Here is a 20,936-nt window from a genome sequence, read left to right as displayed (position 1 = left end):
ACATCATTTTTGGGTTCTATTGTCTAAAGTGGAGTTTTAGGGAATTTTATGGTGTGGATGTATATTGCGGGGTAATTTAGGAATTTTGGATACGAAGGACGGCATAATAAACCATTATTCAACAGAAATGACATCTCCGTTTTCGCAAAAATTCCCATAAAAAAAATACGACGGCTTCATTTAATAAAGGCGGAGAAAGTCTATCCGACCACGAGGTGTTCTGGGAGTGTTACACTCTGGTAAACATTTCCTCGGATACCTAAATAGAGGAGCTTTAACGACAAATGACGTTTGGGCATACTATCAAACGCCCTAGAGAAATCCAAGTAGATGGCATCACCCGATTTTCCCATGTCAGGTTCTTTTGTCCAGTCAGGACATCAAAGAAGATTGGATATGATGAATTTGCTTGCAAAAAAGATACTGTTCTATTGGTACAAGCTGTGGTTTTATGAGGTTAGAATCTATCGGAGACGATTTTTTGAGATGGATCAAAGAAAAAATTTTGAGAAAAGTGTGAAGTTTTTAAGAAATTCAAGGCGTTTAAGACACTTGTGGAAATGCAAACGTGTCTGAAGGTAAAATGTTGGCAATGAAATAACAGTGGTGAATTCTATGTGTACCTTATATCGAATGCAATACGATAGAAAACTTCGTTCGAATTATTGAAGAATGGGAAACCGACTGTGGATTACCTTAAAATTTTTGGGGAAGAAGCGTCCGTGTGTAATAAGAATCCAAGAAAGGGGAAATTAGATCCACGTGACATAAAAGAATTTTCGTCGGATATGGTGCGACAGCCAAGAGTTATTGCGGATGGATACCCAGTTTGTATAAAATCCGAAAAAATTAATAATGGGGACGTGTATGTTCCATCTGCATAGAATTCCTGAAGGAATCGACATAGTGGATATAGAAAATAATCCAAGACAAAATGATTCTGAAATAGAATCAAAATTCGCTCGTATGCTCGAAATTTCATGGAATCATGTACTGAATGGACCCGATTCTGAAGAATGGTAGGGCACTGTGGACACAGAAATAAAGGCAAGGCGAATGGTGAGATTGAAACGGGAAAAGCTCGAATAGTCGCGACAGCGTTCACTCAACAATCAGGAGTGAACTTCCACGAAACCTTGGTCCCTGTTGCCGGTCTGAACCCTGTAGGAATATTACTTGGTCTATACATATTTTCAGTTGGATCTGAAAATCCATCAGTTTGATATCACGACAGAGTATCTAAATGATACAACTTGGGAAGATATACGAGTATATGTATATTAAGAAGCCGAAGTTAGTAGCTGAATGTCTAGCAGAAATTACGAAAAGGTAAAATGCAGAAAATCGCGGATGTGCATACCTTAAATTTAAAAAGTAATAATTAAATTCTAACATGATTGTTTATTAAAGTTTGAAGAAGACCGGGAGCCGAAACGTAACAAGAAAAGAATGATTTAGTTAGTTTTCGTTGACCTTAAAAAACCCAGAAGGTTGATTAAATTAATAGAAGGAGTTACAAAAATTAAAAACGACGACAAGTGAATGATTTACACTGCATAGTTATTAAGTTATTTATACACAGTTAATGCAAATTGATGTTATTTAATTGGACATGTAAATGATTATGAAAAATCCAGTATTTGATTTTTATTTTTTTTATTTCGTATAATATGTTGTTTTACTATACTTGGAAATTAACGTCATATTTTATTCCGGGAATTATTTTATTTTATATACTGGTCTCTCATAATATATTAATTGCAGATATATGTATACTTATGGTATTTTAACGGATCAGTTGTAAACAAAAGTTTTCAAGCACGAATTATAGGTTTTTTTTTCAGAGAACTAATCTATATGATTTAGTCAAAATTGCCGTAGCATAATTTTCTGTAATTTTATTTCTCTGAATTGGAGAAAGGTGAAATTGCCACTAAAAAATATATTACTTAATTATAAGAACCGTATCAGCCAGATGCGGTACTTTCATTGAGATACAGATATGAATATGAGGTCAAACCAAACCGTAAATTTAGATGAATTCTCAGATTTATGGAAAAAATGTGGTCTTCGTCAGTAAAATTTGTTAATGATTCATGGTTTATTGGATAAAGGAACGAATCTTAAAAACTGGACAAAGATGCAAACTTTGTTGACTTATCTGTTATTTGCTTTGATTGTGTTATTTGCTTTTACTCAGCTAATAATGATGATTGGTGAAGCAACACACCTCAGTGTTTTGATAACAAACAAGAAAGACTTTGTTGTGTGGAACTTACAAAGAAAAATGCAGAGCAGATATTGATTTGTATATTTATTTAATAAAGGGAACAAACTGTAGAGATCTTTACTAATGTAATTGTGATCAGATAAACTCTTGGCTAAACCATATTTTCTATCTAGTTTAAATGCAGAGAACCAACTACTAATATACCCAGAAGAACCACCACCACTGGCAGCCTAAATCTAAGTGAAGATATACGTGTACTGTACTGAGATAGGTAATTATTTGGGAATTTTTCATAATTTTTTTAAGTAAGGATAAGCTCAATATTTCTTTCGTAAACTATTACTTTAGCGAGACATGTAACGACTATGCTCAAATTTAGTCGCAACCATCTGCAAAAATTTCAGTTTCTAAATGGGTGAATATATCTTCAAGAACTCGTTCTAGTTGTATATTTTTATCCAGTTTCATTTTGATAACTTCCTCAAGTATCCCTTTTTTCAAATCTTCTAACACGTTACGACTAAATTCGAAACTTCCAAAACTTTCCAATATCTCTACAAAGTTCTTCTTATTTTCGATAGTCAAAGGTCTGCTTTTTAACATATCTAACACAAGAATTAAGAAAATAGTTTTTTTCCGATTTGATTTTCAATACATTTACTAAGTGTGGAATATTGTAACAAAGGATACTCAAAAGACGATTATCCTCCGGATGACTTTGAATAGCATGTATAATAGGAAAGCTGAATTTTCCTTCGTCAAGATCATCACAGTAGACTCGAATAGTTGCATACTGAGAAACTAGTTATTCTAGATTCAGAACTCTATATAAATGATTTCATTTTATTACCTTTGGATTGTGTAAATTTATATAGTCATTATATATCTGAATGAAATGAACCATTTTATCCCAAAAATCAGCACTAAAGTCAATTCTTTTCTTCTTGGCAAATAGTTGTAGCAATTGGACACCCCAGATTAAGATAGCAGCGGATTCTGGAACAAAGAAGAAACAAAAAAGTGCAAATTTTATTGTTACATTTATCATCAATAAAAATACTATACGAAAGCGACGTAAAACCATGCATTACATAACATCAATGTGACGGGATTTACTTTCTTAGTTTTAGAGTTAAAAAAAATCAAAAACAAATCTTCGTAAAGTTAATTTTAATATACTAATCACCATAAATCTAGACTTGTTACTCTAAAATTGTTTGATATATTTTTCTAGGAATACGAATAGTTCGATTGAAGTCCTCATTAATGTTTTCTGGGAATCTACAATTTCAGATTTCAAACTAATCACGTTGTGGTTTCCATTAAATTTATGTATAAATTTATGTGTAATTTTTCGAACGAAAACAAAGCGACTGTCCATTATTTTAGAAGAAGCTCTAGCACATTTTTTGCTAACAGAGGAAAATATCAAAGGGTACAAATTTATCATCTTACAGGTCCAGTTTTAAAGGGGACGTGTTCGAGAGAATTTCTAGGTACCTGTATCAGTTTTGCGACTCTGAGGAGATAGACGAAGTGGTGTAGAATAACTGTCCAACTGTGCAATTTTATGGTGTGTCTGATAAAATAGTAATCTATTAACTTACTGCCGTGAATTATTACTCGGTAATCATCAAAAGTAGGGCACTCAATAATATCCCTGTGGTATATTTCTACCCCTTGTCCAGTGAAGGCTTCAATACCTGTTTTAATAAACCCATCAACGACGATTTCCTAAAGGAATATATATGAACAATATGGTAAAATGTGCAAGTAAAAACTAAGACATTTTAAGTTCTGACGTTAAATGTGTTTACAAAAATTGGCATAACATTACCTTATCGTCTTTTAAATGGTATAATAACTTTTCAAATAGTAAAGTCGTCTTGTATATAGTGGCATGTAGAGTTAACGGAATTCCGTAAATCATGTGAGCGGTAGGAATTCCTCGGCGGAGTATTGTTTCGTCTTCGATATCATCTGCTCTGTAAGAACAACAAAACTACATATAATTATGCTGTTCTGCAAATAAATATATGAATGCTTACATTAGTGCCATATTAAAAAGGCTATCTCCAATGTCACCATAGACTTTCCTTTTATCTTTGGGACACTTAATCCAAAAATTACAAGCACTAGAAAGTCGTTTCGTTATGTTACGATATTCTGGTCCAGGTAGTGTAATATGTGTAGTAGGTAATAGAATCATCTACAAAAAACACTTTGTTAAAATGAAATCATATTATTTTTTTTCTTTGAAGATTACCTCGCAAGGATCTATTTGTGCGGAAATTGTACTGGTTGCTGCCATTTTCAAAGAAAGTTTGTATTTTTTTGCGCAATATGTATGTTACACTGTTACCTTTATACATTGCTTAGTGCACCTCATTAAGGTATTTGAGATCATTTTTAATTAGAAACATGTATTATAAAGTGAGGTAAACACAATTTTCCAGTAATGCTGTTATAATTGCTATGTGTGCATAAGTAATTAACAAAAATACTATCATGCATCTAAAGAGGCTTAAATTGTAGTTTAAATAACTACGCCTGAATTAACACTAGGTATTAAAAATTATTGTTCTCCCAATATTTTCCGCCAAAAAACTGAGTTTGTAGTTTTCTTAAAAGTGAGTTATGTTATTAGGTTATTACTTATTATAATGTTATAACAAGTGGATATATTTACACTAGCTGACCCCGTGAACTTCGTTTCACCTACAATTTAATTTTGAATCTGCAAAACCGAATGCTTTGAAATCTTCCAGATGTTTTAAACATATGATAAGCATAATAAATTTTTATTCAAAATATATTTAATTATCCCCTCCAAAACATTGATGACGTCAGCTCAAAATTTTGCCAAATGAATCCTATCTAAAATGTCCAAAATAGGATGAGACTATACTTGTGATTTATCATTCCATTCATATTTTTTAGTTTTGCTTATAGGGGGTGCCAAAAAAATTAATCACTGAGTCAATTTATTTTATTGATTGAATCAAGAATTGCAAAACTGAATTTTGAAATATTGCAGACGTTTTGAAGTTACTGTTTGACATGGTAGGTTTTTAATCAAAATATATGTGTTTATCAAGCCCAAAAACTTGATGACGTCATCTCAAGATTTTGCCGAATAAATCCTATCTAACATGTGCAAAATATCATCATTATATTTTCGTAATTTATCATTGCATTCATATTTTTTAGATTTGCTTTTACAGTGACTCAAAAAAATGTATGGATCAGTCAATTTATTTTAGTGAATAACTCAAGAGTTGCAGAAATGAATACTTTGAGATCTTGCAGACGTTTTAAAGTTATTGTAAGCATGGTAAATTGCTAAGAATATTTATTTATTCCCCCAAAAAATTGATGGAATGGGTCATTCGATTTTCGCAGATAATTCTGGGAATACAATACAGTCATTTTTAGTATTACAGTGCACCAATCCAAAGTGGTATACGTGTTGATCGTAAATGTTAATTAGGTCATCACAAAATTGTGTGAAGAAAAGACTCAACTCGAAAATGCTGAATATGTTTCACTATACATTTGGTGCGAAGGAAGTTCTGTCGAAACAACGTTCGATCAATTTTTTGACAATGGTTGATATAAATAAAACTCAGTAGATGCTTATACTCGAAATACGAAGTATCTACTCGAATATCAAATCAAAATATTTCTAGTTTTTTTAGATGATGCTAATACTTCAGTAGGTAACAGTTGATGCTCAAGTAGCATCTCGATACAACAAAAACGGAAAACAGTGACAGTGTTCAACCATCAAGGCAAAAATCGAGTCACCAAAATATAAGTTAGTATGGGGTAGACACCTTAAGATAGGAATCTCTATGGCCAGTGTTAGAAAGAACGCACTGCACAATTTATGCATAAATAAAAGTTAATTACCTGAAAAGTTTTCGATATTCCCGTTCCTAATGTGTTTTTCAAACTGAATGCACCTTTTGACGACGTTCCACGTTCATGAAAGTCGCCATGTTTAGTCAAAATTCACTCTTACAACGATCCTACTCGTTTTCTAAGCTGCTCTACAGACAGCTCAGTCATTTGCCACGCCGATGCAGACGACAGGTCCGTCAGGAACGCCAACTATTGAAATTAATTCGAAGTGGCGATTTCCATACAAAATTTTTAGAATTTTTTGATTTTTTAGCTGTCATATTTTTTATAAATTTTCTTATATACAAACCTTGTCCTGACCATAAAGAACACATAAAAAAAAAGAATCATCCAATTTGGTGCAGTCGTTCTGAAGTTATGCGCGTACAAACGTTTCGGCGATTCATTTTTATTTATATAGATGCATTATTATTTTACAACAAATTTCATTACCATGAAAAAGGTTATACTGAGTCGACCTTAAAAGATAGACATATGCTGTCGGGGACTTTTCTTTAGAACTTTTAGAGGGGAACAATTTCGTCATACATGATTTTTACGTAACTTTAACCATTTAAGCAGCGTAAGCAACGGAAGCTGTCAAAGGAGGAATAATTTTCCCGTTTTTTCGAAATTTTCATTGCTACTTCGCTCCTATTGATCGTAGCGAGATGTTATATAGCCTATAGGTAGATACGATAAATGGACTATCCAACACAAAAAGATTTTTAGAATTCAAACTAGTAGTTTCTGAGATTAGCGCGTTCAATTAAACAAACACTTCAGCTTTATAATTATAGATTATAGATTATAGAATAGGTATAGTTATTCCTCCTATTTAATTTAATTTCAGTGTATAGTAATTAATTTCTCGTTTAACTGGACGTGTAATGCAGCATATTTTCGAAAACGTACATTATAATAGATGCATCTCAACGTATGTATATGAAATTGCCACAAAAATTTCACTTCATTGTACGATGTGGTCGTTATAATAATAATAATTATATATACTTTATTGTCCAAGAGGATTAATTTCCCAATTACAGGACAACAATAAGTAATTGAATAATAAGAATAATAGTATTAATTCAAGAATAATATTGAAGCCTTCACTGGGCAAGGAGTAGAAATATATAAATATGTATACAAAATAACAATAATATAGTTACAATTTAACAAAATATATCTTATAAACAATTATTTCCACAACAACTCATTGTGTAAATTGGTGCACGACGTAAAACGTTGGTTCGAGCTCTAGGGATCTTGAATGTTTGTACAAATCTAGAAGATCGCCCTGGAAAATTGAAACCTATAATATTACTAAGAAGATCTGTACAGTCTATTTCATTAGAAATCAGTTTTGCAAGAAAACAGGCACAGTCAATATCTCTTCTGAAAGAAAGTGACGATATTTGATGTCGTTGAAGAAGAACTAACATATCCGTACCCCGTTCTGGGTATGTTCCATCACATTTAAATAATAGGAACTTTAAGAATTTCTTCAGAATTCTATCTAGGACCAGGACCATATGCTGCGTGATATTGGGTACCAAATTAAAGATGCGTATTTTAAGTTGCTTAAAATAAAAGCATACAACAGATTTTGATCAGGTTGACATTACGGAAATACTTAGATACTCCCATGATAAAGTCTTAAGACTTGTTAGCTGAGTTCGCTATGTGTTCAATGTGTGAGTTAAAGGTTAAGTATTTATCAAATATTACACCAAGATCCTTGATTGACTCTTTCTTAGTAATAGAAAATCTATCAATTGAGTATGAAAACTCATTTTGTTTTAATAATTTCAAAATTATTAGTATTACACCTCTGAACGATTTTGTCAAGATTAGCTTGCAAATGGAGGGTATCACCAATACAAGAAATTTTTGAGTATATTTTGAGGTCGTCAGCATAAGCAAGAATCGGAAACTGAGAGATAATAGCAGCTCATTTACGAATATGTTGAAGAGTAACGGTCCAAGATTAGAACCTTGCGGAACGCCGCTATTAGATGTAAATAAATAGGACCTGAAGCTATTGTAACAAATATAATTACTAACTTTAAGAAGTAAAATTCTGTGTGAGATGCAATCAAAGGGCTAGTGTCTGACTTAGCACAGATAAATTCGATAAAATAGATACTGGGCGATAGTTGAGAACTACCTTTTTTAAGTATGGGGATAACTCTGGCAATTTTCCAGCGTTCTGGTAAGTATTTGTTACGGTTAGTGTTAATTATTACGGAGAGCGGTAAAGCAAAAACAGATCTACAGTCTCGAAGAAAAAAATTTGGAACTGAATCATCACCGGCTGTCAATTTATTAAGAAAGTTTTTCATTATTGATATTAGTTCGTTTTCGCTAACTGGGGAAGCTAACAAATTGAAGAGTTTTCATTAGTAGGTGAAAAGGAGGTTGAGGAGTTTACAGTTTGTATATTTGCAAAAGTTTCTGCGAATCCGTTTACAACATCTTGTGGATCAGTAAATTCATTATGCTCTTCATCGGTCATGCAGCTGGAAATTCTAGACGTTCCTTTTTTGTTGTTTATGAAATTCCATAATCCGTCACCTTAGAACTGGTTTGCCGCATATCCAGATCGCGTCCGAGGGATTTTCGGCTCTACTGTTTGGTGCAGATTTGCCGCATGTCGCACTTGGGCGAAGCGAAACATATAGTTTAGATTCAGTGCTGATTTGCCGCATGTCCAAGCAGAAATCGATAGAGTACCGTTATCTGTTTTTACGTACTTCCTTGCTGTTTTGCTTTTCAGCGTTAGGTTTGGTGTTGGGAAAGAAATCGTATTCAACTTCACGCGCAGAACAATAAGAATAATGTGAAATAAATAAAAAAGAGACTTAACAATTTTGATGAATCTGAAATTAAAAAAAAAACAACTGTAATTTGTGCAACTCTTTCAGTCACAACAGTTTGAAAAAAACGTGTGATATTATGCAACTTACACAAAATCTTGTGTATCTTTATGTGGCATTTTCACTGAGATATAGGTAAATATAAATATGAGGTCAAATCAAACCGGATTATTTCTAATTTAAATGAATTCTGGAAAAAATATGAGTTTTTTTAATGATTCATGTGTTTATTGAAAGAAAGAATAAATTTTGAGAATTGGAAAAAATATTTGCATTTTCTCACTGAAATTGTTGGATGATTCATGTCTTATTTACTTCGTCGCAGCAAATAATGATGAACTGATGCAACAACAGACGCCCCTGAATTGATAATAAGAAATAACAATAATGTTTTAAACAGATTCGTATGCAGAAACGATACTTAAATAAAAGTTAGTAATTATGTATTATTTTTACATTTATTAAATAAACTGACGGAATTACATTATGATCTTTACAAATGTAATGATTAAATTTATGGCCAAACAATTTTTTCTATCCAGTCTAAATGCTGGGAAATACTAGTATACACAGAAGGGTTACCACCGCTGCAGCCTGGGAGTCCAAACGAAGAAATACCTACTAAGACAGGTATGTCTGAATTTTTCATAAGTAAAGGACCTCCCGAATCACCCTGTATTTAAATCTTCATTAAACAATATTTCTATTCTTATGTATACTCACTCGACAGATGTCACTCTTGATGCTGCTAGCACACATTTGCGATTCTTCCAGTTGCTTCCTAGCTCTAGCATATTTGTCTACACAGTTGTCAAAAATTTCAAGGTTCACAAAAGCTACTTGTAAGTTATTTGTTCTTGTATAATCTGAAAAAAATCTGAGGTATTTTACGACGTGATTATAAGAAGTATCACAAAGCCATGGTTTACTAAACGTGGAAAACTAATTGTGTTGATGTTCTTTTTATTCAAGATCTATCCAACACTTTAGTTCGAAAACAGGCCTTTACAGAAATTTTATTTAAATACGTTTACCACTATATTATGGCCATAATTCAAAAGATGTTGTTAGTTTCTGAGGCAAGATAACTGAAAAATACTACTTATTGAACTTACTGTCATCCACGATTCCCCAACCAGCAATAGTGAATTCTTGGGGGTAGTTGCTACCGTTAGTAAAAAGACAAGCTGGCCTCAAATCGTCTCTCAATTCTATAGAATTAACCACTTCAATTAAAGCGATATCATGGATATTACTACGTCGACGGTACCCTGGATGAATGGTGTAGTTTTTCACTTTATAGTCGAGTTTTTCGTCTATTTTGTCGACTAATGCAGGTACAGAAGTAGCCCCTAACCTAACAATTTTAACTTCTTCTTCCTCCAGATTCCACAAACAGTGTGCTGCAGTTACTACATATTTATCTGAAATAAGGGTACCTCCACATCTAAAATTGTAATTGCTGTTAATTTCGCTGTAGAAGCCTAACGCGGCCATATATGGAAACTGTCCCACTTTTGCATTTTGACCTCCTACGATGTGAGGAAATACGACATTGGAATAAGTTTGTGTGTATGCCTCGCAGGCATCTTCACATTTTCTTGTCAAGTTATTCAAACGTAGTGGAGTTGTCACAGGACAACATATTAATTCGCTAATGCCAGCGAATCCGCACCGTGTGAAATTGTGTGTCTTGTATAACTTCACAAATTTTTTTGCTGGGTCACACTTAAGGAATTGTGTACAGGTTCCTGGTTCATTCTGGTTTTGGCATGGTGCATTTTCTGAAAATAGCGGTATACAACGTTGCATTTAAGAATATTTATTAAGTGTTAGTGATGCAAAATTGGTATCGAAAAGTCAAAACTGCTTAGCTAGGTACATATGAAAAACGAAAAGGATAAATATGTTACATTATGGATTAAATATGTAGTGAATGAATAAAAGAACAACTGTGTTATTGTTTAATATTCTAATTTAAAATTTTATGTGATCTCTGTGTTTTCTTACAATTTTTACTTCACAAGCGTAAGCTAACGAAGTATAGTAATCAAGTCCATCGGACGAATGATCATTTTTATGTTTTCTCGACGTTTCATGAGCCTTACAGTACGAAAAAAGTAGTCTCCCGTTTCCGTCTGTCTGTCTGTCTGCTGGACCGATTTTTGTCAAATTTTGTATGTATATTAGAAATATCATGTAGATGGTTAAATAAATGTTCGAATTTTCGCAAAAATAGTTGCAAGTATTGTAATCGAGTCCTTTGGCCGACTGTCTATTTTTACGTTTTTTCGACCTTTTATGACCCCTAGAGTACGAAGAAATAGGTACCCCGTTTCCATTTGTCTGTCTGTCTATCCGTCTGGCTGTTCGTCTGTCCGTCTGTCCGCCGTCCTGGATTTTTTTCCTGCATTGGTAATACGCTGTGACTACTTTTTATTTCTGCTGTGATTAGTATTGTCCATGTTGATGAGCTCATCACAATTTTTTTATTAGTCAAATTAAGAACAAGTCACTCCAGTTTCTCGCAAATGTAACGAATACGCACAACTTTATCTATTAATAATAAAATAAGAATTATAATATTAAGAACATTTTGTTCGATTGTGGTTTAATTAAAAATTTTAGTCCTCTGTTTTGAGATGACAAACTCATTCAAATCAAACTAATTTCTACGTGATATTCTTTCGATGTATAAACATAAATAAACACTTGAGCTTCAGATTGATATTACCTAGTGCTGAAGGACATTTTATGCCGTTAGTTCTGTGCTTTAAATATGTTTTACTTTGTCCGTATGGTACAGGGGCTGTGAGGGTATGATTCATACCTCTGCTTTTTACTTTACAGCAGTTATCACAAAACGACAATTGTAAAACTGGTTTTTAATATGTAAAGATTATCAGAAAACAAAATTTTTTAATAATTTTTCAAAGAAGCGGAATTTGTTGGACAGTACTTCAAGAGCGAGGGAAGTTCTGTCGAAGTAACCTTGGACCAATTTTTGTTACTGCTACTGGTTGCTTTAGAAGTAGAGGCATTTTTTAAATGAATAATTCTTAATAATTTCATTTAGTATATCTGCATGTAGGTCTAGGGTTTTATTAATTTTGATTTTAGCATCCTCGAAGTAATTTAAATCTAATTGTACTACTGTTCTTGATGTATGTGAATATTGTATGTATTAAATGAAATATTTTCTTTCATGGATCACACTAAATACAGTTGAGCTATTTTAAAGAATCTTCGATTTCCAATTATTTTCCTTGCCTTTCTTATTTCCCACAATATGAACACTTATCTTTTCCTTTTCCGCCTGTTATACTGTTATATTTTAAAGTAGCGATCGAATAAACTAACGTTGACTAAATTGCAAGTAATTTGTGTAGCAAGGATCTCTGTGAAACATAGGTGCATTTTTGTAGTTTGGTTACACTTTTCTGAACTTATTGGACTTTCATAATTATTGTGATTTCGTTGATAAAACTGATATTCCATGAAATATTTACATGAACGGAATTACTCGTATTATCGTGAAATTAAACACATCATAAATGAATAATTAGATAGAATCGTATAGACGGGTACCAACACTAATTTATTATTAATAATATTGTAACAGCTATTTGGGAATATTTGTGAGAGTTTGTAATATTTTCCCAAAATAGATTGAAAGGATTATGCGCTGAGGACTAGGCCTGGACTGAACTGAAACTGTCATTGAATATTACTGGTGATTATAATTAATGATAATTCGTGTATTAACGTATTGTGTGAACTGATATGGGTCAAATTGGTGATGATTGGGTGAACGCTGACATACGACCGGATTTAGCACACGTGCTTATGTGACATGAAGTCATTATTATTCTACATGTTAATGCAGATTGCTAGCTAGAACGCTTACACCAACTGACTATTATTTATAACTACCACTGTTCTGTTAATTAGAAATTTCAAACAAAAACATTATGACTATTTCCAAGCTCGTTGACGGTACAGATCATAATTATCTTGAGCGAGTCAGCAAGTTCAACGATTAGTAAATAAGAAGAGGGGATAAACAAAAAAAATAGATTAACATTTTTATCAGTCTTCTGCACTGACGACGATGGAAATTGATGTTTGCTACTTCCATTAAGATGTTCTTCTTGGAACTTAATGGAATTTATAGCAGTCTCTTTTTTATTCTGACTTTTTCAGCATCTCGATACTAATTAATTTTAAAGTAAACACTTGATTCAAAATTAATTTAAAAGATCGTGATGTTTTACGTGGATTTAAATTTATGAACACGTGTTTCTGAAAGTGTTTTTTGGTGTTTTATGACATGAATGGTTTAAGTGATGTGCCTGAAAATGATTACGTAATAGTAATATTTACCGTATAGGAAGCTGCGTTTTGTTAATGTGCAAGAGACCGAAATAATTAAACCACTGAAGGCAACGCACAAACCACACAAATAAAACCGCATCTTTCACTTATCTTCTAATAAATATAAAGCGCTTATATTCACTTGATCATGACGTTTTGAACTTTCGGAGGATTTAATAAATGTGATACGAGACGTGTTTTCCGCTCATTTCTGTTTATCAAATGATTGTAAAATTTAAGACCAACACGACGGTTATGTATTTGTGTTATAATGTTGGTACGTTGATTAATTTTTACGGACGTCGCAGCAGGGTCAATATGTGGTCTTTTTGTAATTTTTATAAAACTCACAGTAAAATGTTCAGGATGAGTTAGAACTTGAACTTTCACCTAAATATCAAATGTCATTACACAACGTCACCAAATATGCGTATCGTAAATCCCTAAATAATAATCGCTACCGGATTTTCCAAAATGTTTATAAAATCACGGTCACGATAAAAAAAATTGTAAACCATATGCGTTGAACAAGGTATATTGTCGTATTCTTTCCACAACAAAACGTCTTGTTGAATTTAGGTAATAAAAATCATATAAACTCGAATGAACTAAGAACTGGACTGGTACTTCGTTAGTCAAAATCATGTCTGTGTTTATAACGTCAAAACGTGAGTCAAAGAAGTCACGAATGTCATGAGATGTCTTAGGTTTTAAAATTCGGACTACACACATAAGCACAATACATAGTCACTGAGAACACTAAGTGTTTGCAGTGTAGAGGAATTAATTCATTTTGCAGTCTAATATTGAAGTTATTCGTTTTAGTTTGCGTTAATGTAGGCATAGTCGTGGAAATATCCCTAGTCAAAAACAGTTAGAAATAATGTAGGTGATTTCTTATATGTTACAGTTTCGGCCAGAAAATCTTGGGCAGTGCTTTTCTGTAATTTAAAAAAAACACGATGTAGTCTATGCATTATTGTCATAATGATTGACACTTTTAAAAAGAAATTTTGTCATACGTCATCATCCATATTCCAGTCTACGTCAAAATGACAAACATGACACATTTGAGGTTATAAGTACGTAAAGCCTGTTTTAGAGCCCATGTCACTGGAATGACAGAACTGCCCAAGATTTTGTGGCCGAAACGGTACGAATATGTTGCTATTTCAAAATTTCAATTTCGCAATTATTGAAAGATACAGGTATGTACTAAAAAAAGAAAGTCAGTAAGAGAAATTTTTTGTAAATTGAATTTTTAAGTTGGCAGACTCATTAATTAGTACCTATAGTAGCATACGTCCTCTGTTTTCAATTGTTTCATACAACAACTTTATTTTGAATGAATACAGTACACCATCAAAAACTACTTTATTCTGCTATGATGTTAAACCCATCAACTATAAAAATGGTAAATTTTGACTTTTCTTCTTCATTAAAAAACGAAAAAACGAAAGCTTTAATAAGAAAAAGTTTCAAGTTATAACATATCAACATCTAAATCTCCAAGGCTAATATTATCATCTTCCATTCTCACTATCATCCGAATTATTAACATTAATAATAATTTCATTCTGTTCTGAAATATCTAAATTTTTTCATTTTCCCAAGCACAATTTACTATTTTATCAGTATGTTTAACGTAACTGTTCCAATGCACAGCCGGAACTTGATCAATCACATTTTGCTAAGTTTCACAAACATCATTAGGGGAAGAGCTGGTTCTTGCAATGATCTTATCATAATTTCTTTTAATTTTCGACCATGGAATTTCAAAAGCATTGAAAGGACAGTGGTAAGGTGGCAGCTTCAATACCCAATGCCCATGAAATTGGGCGTATAAATCTAAATGATAACGTTTTTGGGGTTGTTTGTTAGCCAATATTCCGCAGATTTGGTCTTTCGTGGCATTGGGTAATCAATCCCATTTTTATTTAAATATGCTATCATTTTTGTCTTTGTCCAACTTTTTCGAGGAAGTTCTTCCTACAAATAAAGTAAAGTTTTATTACAATATAAGTTGTATGAAGACTAAATTGACACTTCAAGTCTATGATAGATCTGATTTTCTCGACCAATAATTGTTTAGTTGATAGATCTAATGAATCATTAGTACCAGAGGATCCGCATCACCCAGAATAAGATATTTTTATTCAAACAAACTCAGTGCTGCCCATGAAATTTCAAATGAACAGTTCAAATAAAATCTTTAACTTTAAGAAAGCTGACTTTCATAAGCTGTACAATCAGCTGGTAGTTACTGACTGGTCATTCCTGCAAAGTTCTGGTAATGTTAATGACGCATGTACAAAGTTTTATAATACTCTTAACGCTATCCTCGAAGATTCTGTTCCTAAAATATCCAACAAGCCAAAATGAAGTTCAAATTATCCAGATTGGTCTGATGGTACCATTATCAGATGTCTTCGTGACAAGGATTATGCGTTAAAGCAATATAAAAAACATAAGTCTCAATACCACTTTGCTGTATTTAAGCAGTTGCGCTCCAAATCAAAAAAATTAATCTATTCAGCTCATAAGCGGTATTTATTCGAAATTCAAGAATCGATCACAGTTAATTCAAACAGATTTTGGACTTTTATACGAAAGAAAAAAGGAAGCACGCGAATACCTGGGTTAATGAATTTCAATAATCAAAAATTAACCACTCCAGAAGGTATCGTCAACGCATTTGGAGAATACTTTAAAAGTGTATACAATCCCTCTAATGTCAATATTAACATACCAGCAAAAACACTGTATTCTCATTCAGTTAGTGTTACAAATATGTCCCAAGATGAAGTCATCGCAGCACTGAAGAGTTCTAAAGACACTCTTACGACGGGATTCGACGATATATCTAGCTTCTTTTTGAAAGACTGTGCTGACATCTTCGCTAAACCTTTACTCTATATTTTTAATTTAATACTAAAAACTTCAACTGTGCCGAACATCTGGAAAAAATCATTCGTATGTCCAATCTTCAAAAAAGGTGATATTGATAATATCCTAAATTATCGTCCCATATGTAACTTTGCCAAGGTTTTATGCATAAAAGGTCCACAGTCACTAACTTAGCATGTTTCAGTCAATATATTGCAGAATCGCTAGATAATAACGGTCAAGTCGATGTCATATATACTGACTTCCATAAAGCTTCTGACCAGATAGATCATAACATACTCTTAACAAAATTGGAATGATTTGGATTTACTTCTCCCCTCATTGCACTGTTTAAATCATATTTACTAAATAGGGAGCAATGTGTTAGATATAGGAACTTTGTTTCCAATCCATATATTGCCTCATCGGGAGTACCACAAGGTTCAAACCTTGGTCCTCTGTTATTTCTGTTATATATTAATGACATAACAGATGTTATCTCGTGTAATAAATTATTGTTCGCTGACGATTTGAAAATATATGTGGAAATTAACTCGATTGAAGAGTCCTCAGTTCTTGATGCAGTATCTTGCTGGTGTTCGACAAACGCGTTGAAATTAAATAATTCCAAATGTCATGTTATGTCTTTTAGTCATAAGTTAAAGACTATGATTTATCCGTATCGTATTGGTAACACTCAATTAAAAAAAGTATCTAACATTAAGGATTTAGGAGTTACTTTTGATAGCAAATTTAACTTTAATGAGCATGTTCTTGAAGTTATTGCGAAATCTCATAGACTATTTGGTTTTATGTATCGCAATTGCAGAGAATTTTCCAATGTAAATGCGTTGCAATTATTATACTATGGATTTATTAGATCTAGATTAGAATACGCCACACTCATTTGGAATCCTATTTATAAAATATATAATAATCACTTAGAGTCCATCCAAAGAAAGATGTTAAAATTTTTATCTTTTATACTTGATGGGGTATACCCCATAAGAGGTTATGATTACCACCTTGTTTTGGCGAGATTCAATTTTAATTCACTAGAAACACGTCGCATGTTCTTAATAATAAAATTCTTATACAACTTATTAAATAATAAAATATACTGTAATTCACTCCTATAGTTTTTGCCATTTCTATTGAAACACCACTTCTAAATCGTAAATTTGGCAACGTTCATATTCAGACAATTTTCTAACTAAAAGCCGTTGTCAATCAATCGAAAGCTGTTACCAATTGCTAAATTTTAAGCAAAATCAACAGTTGGTGTTTCAATAGAAATGGCAAAGACAATAGGCCAAGTTAATTTTTTTGTTCCGCGCCTCAATTCGAGACAACATACGAGGGTGGGGTGACAAGTACCGGGCCTCACATAGATGTGGGAGTAATAAGATCAGTATAATGATGGCATTCCATAATTTCATCTTCCATCAGCTTCCCTTAAAAATTTCATGTCAATATGTCGTTTAGTAGTTGGATGGCAGTCCTTCAGATTAGAGACAGTGGACCAAAAAAAGAGAACCTCCGAAGAAAGCGAAGACAGTTGCATCGGCCAGTAAGGTTATGGCCACCATCTTTTGGGATGCGAGGGGAATAATTTTTATTGACTACCTCCAAAAGGGAAAAACAGTTAGTGGGGAATATTATGCCACTCTACTACAACGTTTACAACAGGAAATTAAAGCAAAACGGCCAGATTTGCCGAAAAAAAAAGGTGCAGTTTCATCAGGGCAATGCACCAGTCCATACTTCAGTCATTGCGATGGCTACAATTCATGAATTAAAATTTGAATTGGTTCCCCACCCTCCCTATAGACCCCATTTAGCCCCATGTCACTTCCACATTTTCCCAAACCTCAAAAAGTGGTTGGGTGGTAAGAGGTTTATGACAACATCAAAGCAGCAAATAGTTATTTTGAAGATCTCTACAAATCGTTGTATTACTCCGGTGTAACCGCTCTAGAAGATCGCTGAGTTAAGTGTATCGAGCTAAATGGAGATTATGTTGAGAAATAAATAAAAATTAACCGAAAAAAACAATGCATTCCTGTTGAGGCCCGGCACTAATCACCCCACCCTCGTATGTTATTCTATCCCAGGTCTCCTAGATCTAATGCGCTGGTAAGATCACCTCTAGTAGTTATGTGCAATAATTTTAATTTGGTTCCTTCAGAATTCGACATTAATTTTAATTCTCAGAGTCATTTGTTAAAATATCTAGTTAAGTTGAGAGGGTATTAAGCTACTGTTATTATTGTTTTTTTTTTATTAGTATCACTACTTATTTATATTAGTTTTTCCTGTAATTGGGTGCTTGAGTACCTGTTGGAAATAAAGTTTATTTATTTATCTATTTATTTATTTATTTATAAATAACTATGGTAACATTGATAACTTGCATTATTTATCCTATCACAATAAGAAAAGTTTCCCGTAAACTTCGTATCAACTGTTCTTTGAACCATTTTTCAAAATTTTCCTTCCTGGTTCATGTTATCATGATAGTCTCCAGATTTGCTATTACGAGGACAACTAGAAATATTATCTACCTAGCCATGAAAAGAACCATTGACACCGTTGTCATTAATGTGTCAAATAGTGCCATTTATTCTAACCCTGCACCGAAAATTTGAGTTAATTTGGATTATTCATTTCGGTTTTATAAGTTGTTACACAAAGAAAAATGAGCAACTTAAAATTAGAGGATCGCAGCGTTATAAAGTCAATAATATATATATGTCTTCGTCTTTAAACGTACCTAACCTTATCAATATAGTACCAGCTATCGATTTATTGGGAGTTTCAATAGTATCTATACACCAATAACAAAAAATTGAACATTCATTTTTAGTAATTTCTACAAAGAGTCTGATTGTGACACAGTAGTTTTAGGGGATTTCCATGTTTCGTCATACAACAGTTATTCGGATAACAGATATACTGCTATATTAATTAATTATGCAAGTTTTTCCAGTCTCTATCAACATAACACAATTTTAAATTCCAATAGTCGTATCCTAGATTTAGTCTTCGCCAATATACCTTGTAGTGTAACCAAATCTGATTGCCCGATAGTGTGTGAAGACAAACATCATCCTACCCTTGATATTTCTTTCTCAACTTCGGATAATTCTTTTAAAAATTTTGAATTTTGTAGCAATATACAAAATTTTAACTTTAATAAAGCTAATTTTGTACATCTTTATACACTCATTCTATCTTCAAAATGGGATCATTTGTATGAACTTCACAACGTTGATACCGCATGTGATAAGTTTTATGAAATTCTTAATAACTTATTTGAAATCGCTTATCCCTCATGGTTTGATATGGAAATCATTACTTGTCGACGTAGTAAATCAACTTATCTTAAAAAATTAAAAAAATATGGCACTAACCACTACTAGATCGAAAACACTGATAGATAAGAGATTTCGCCTATACATTAATAACATGCAAGCTACATTGTTAACTGATCCAAAGAAGTTTTGGATCAATGAAGGGTCACAGCCGAATTCTTGGAATTATGCACTACAAGTATACCACGATATAAACACCAACTGATATTGTTAATTGATTTAGTCACTTCTTTAAATCAGTCTATATGTCTGCTAATACTAAACTCCTGATAATATTACAGCAGATATTGACCACGATATTACTGTGGCTATATCAAATATCACTAGTGATGAAGTTTATCAAGCACTTAAACGATCCAAGAACAGTTTTACATCTGGAGCAGATGGACTTCCAAGTTTTCTTTTAAGAGACTGTGATAATGTACTGCCTGAACTTTTAAGACATCTGTTTAATCTTGTTATTAGTAGCGTAGTATATATCCCGTCCTTAAAATAGGAGATCTATCAAAAATAGAAAATTACCGTCCGATAGCGCTACTCTGCAACTTCGTGAAAATTTTCGAGTCTGTCGTACATAATAGAATATATACAACCATCAAACATACCATCTCACCTGAACAACATGGCTTCATGCAAAATCGGTTCACCATAACAAATTTATTATGCATTACTCAAGACCTCGCTGAGACGATTGATAACAATGGCCAGATGGATGTGATATATACAGACATGGAGAAGGCGTTTGATACAATTAATCATCAGCTGTTCCTTAAAAAAATGAGCCTCTTGGGTTTTTCTGATTCATTATTAGCCCTATTTCAATTATATTTAATGAATCGTCAGCATTGTGTGAGATATCGCAATTGTATGTCTAACTCATTCGTCCCAATGTCCGGACTGCCGCAGGGTTCGAATCTTGGCCCTTTGTTGATTCTAATATTTATCAATGATCTGCGGGCAAATATTCCATGCAATAAACTGTTGTTTGCTGATGGCTTAAAGTTGTATCATAGAATTTACTTTATTAATGGTTGCCTAGCTCTACAACAGAATGCAAATGTCCTTTCTTTCTGGTGTCGGACAAATCTACTACAATTAAGCGAACCCAAATGTTACGTTATGTCATATACTAAGCAGAAATATCCTATTATTTACCCCTATAAAATTAATTCGACTAATGATTACACTATCAGTCGAACGGATTCCTTTAACGACTTAGGTGTAACATTTGATAACCAACTTACATTTATACCACATGTGAATGATGTAGTTGAAAGATCACTGAAGACT

The 20,936-nt window shown here is 32.9% G+C and overlaps 2 protein-coding genes across 2 annotated transcripts; both read right to left on the bottom strand.

Annotated features, from left to right (window-relative positions):
• Window positions 1–2,366: 2,366 nt before the first annotated feature.
• LOC135131659 (terpene synthase-like) lies at window positions 2,367–4,541 on the bottom strand. The gene is made up of 7 exons (XM_064059504.1): window positions 4,497–4,541; window positions 4,279–4,439; window positions 4,068–4,215; window positions 3,838–3,964; window positions 3,081–3,226; window positions 2,921–3,023; window positions 2,367–2,835 (listed from the first exon to the last, which is right to left on the bottom strand). Exons 1-7 carry the CDS (start codon window positions 4,539–4,541, stop codon window positions 2,606–2,608), a joined length of 960 nt encoding a protein of 319 aa, XP_063915574.1. The 3' UTR covers window positions 2,367–2,605.
• Window positions 4,542–9,472: 4,931 nt separating this feature from the next.
• LOC135132776 (serine protease persephone-like) lies at window positions 9,473–13,990 on the bottom strand. Its single transcript, XM_064060972.1, has 4 exons — window positions 13,396–13,990; window positions 10,128–10,796; window positions 9,736–9,878; window positions 9,473–9,685 (listed from the first exon to the last, which is right to left on the bottom strand). Exons 1-4 carry the CDS (start codon window positions 13,484–13,486, stop codon window positions 9,527–9,529), a joined length of 1,062 nt encoding a protein of 353 aa, XP_063917042.1. The 5' UTR covers window positions 13,487–13,990; the 3' UTR covers window positions 9,473–9,526.
• Window positions 13,991–20,936: the final 6,946 nt, after the last annotated feature.

Source organism: Zophobas morio, unplaced genomic scaffold, assembly GCF_036711695.1.
Source record: "Zophobas morio isolate AGI-343-1 ecotype UQ-CSIRO unplaced genomic scaffold, CSIRO_AGI_Zmor_V1 ptg000021l, whole genome shotgun sequence".
Classification (NCBI taxonomy): Eukaryota; Metazoa; Arthropoda; class Insecta; order Coleoptera; family Tenebrionidae; genus Zophobas; species Zophobas morio.
The sequence above is the reverse complement of the archived record's forward strand: the minus strand, read 5'-3'. Positions and strand labels throughout refer to the sequence as shown.

What these genes read in the sequence shown, in the direction of transcription:
- LOC135132776 (XM_064060972.1), bottom strand. Translation starts at nt 13,486, where the DNA reads ATGCGGTTTTATTTGTGTGGTTTGTGCGTTGCCTTCAGTGGTTTAATT. An exon ending in AAAACGCAGCTTCCTATACG is followed by an intron (nt 10,797 to 13,395) that starts GTAAATATTACT and finishes CGCTATTTTCAG; the next exon opens with AAAATGCACCATGCCAAAAC. An exon ending in TTGGGGAATCGTGGATGACA is followed by an intron (nt 9,879 to 10,127) that starts GTAAGTTCAATA and finishes GATTTTTTTCAG; the next exon opens with ATTATACAAGAACAAATAAC.
- LOC135131659 (XM_064059504.1), bottom strand. Translation starts at nt 4,541, where the DNA reads ATGGCAGCAACCAGTACAATTTCCGCACAAATAGATCCTTGCGAG. An exon ending in ACCATTTAAAAGACGATAAG is followed by an intron (nt 3,965 to 4,067) that starts GTAATGTTATGC and finishes ATATTCCTTTAG; the next exon opens with GAAATCGTCGTTGATGGGTT. An exon ending in CCGAGTAATAATTCACGGCA is followed by an intron (nt 3,227 to 3,837) that starts GTAAGTTAATAG and finishes TCTTTGTTCCAG; the next exon opens with AATCCGCTGCTATCTTAATC.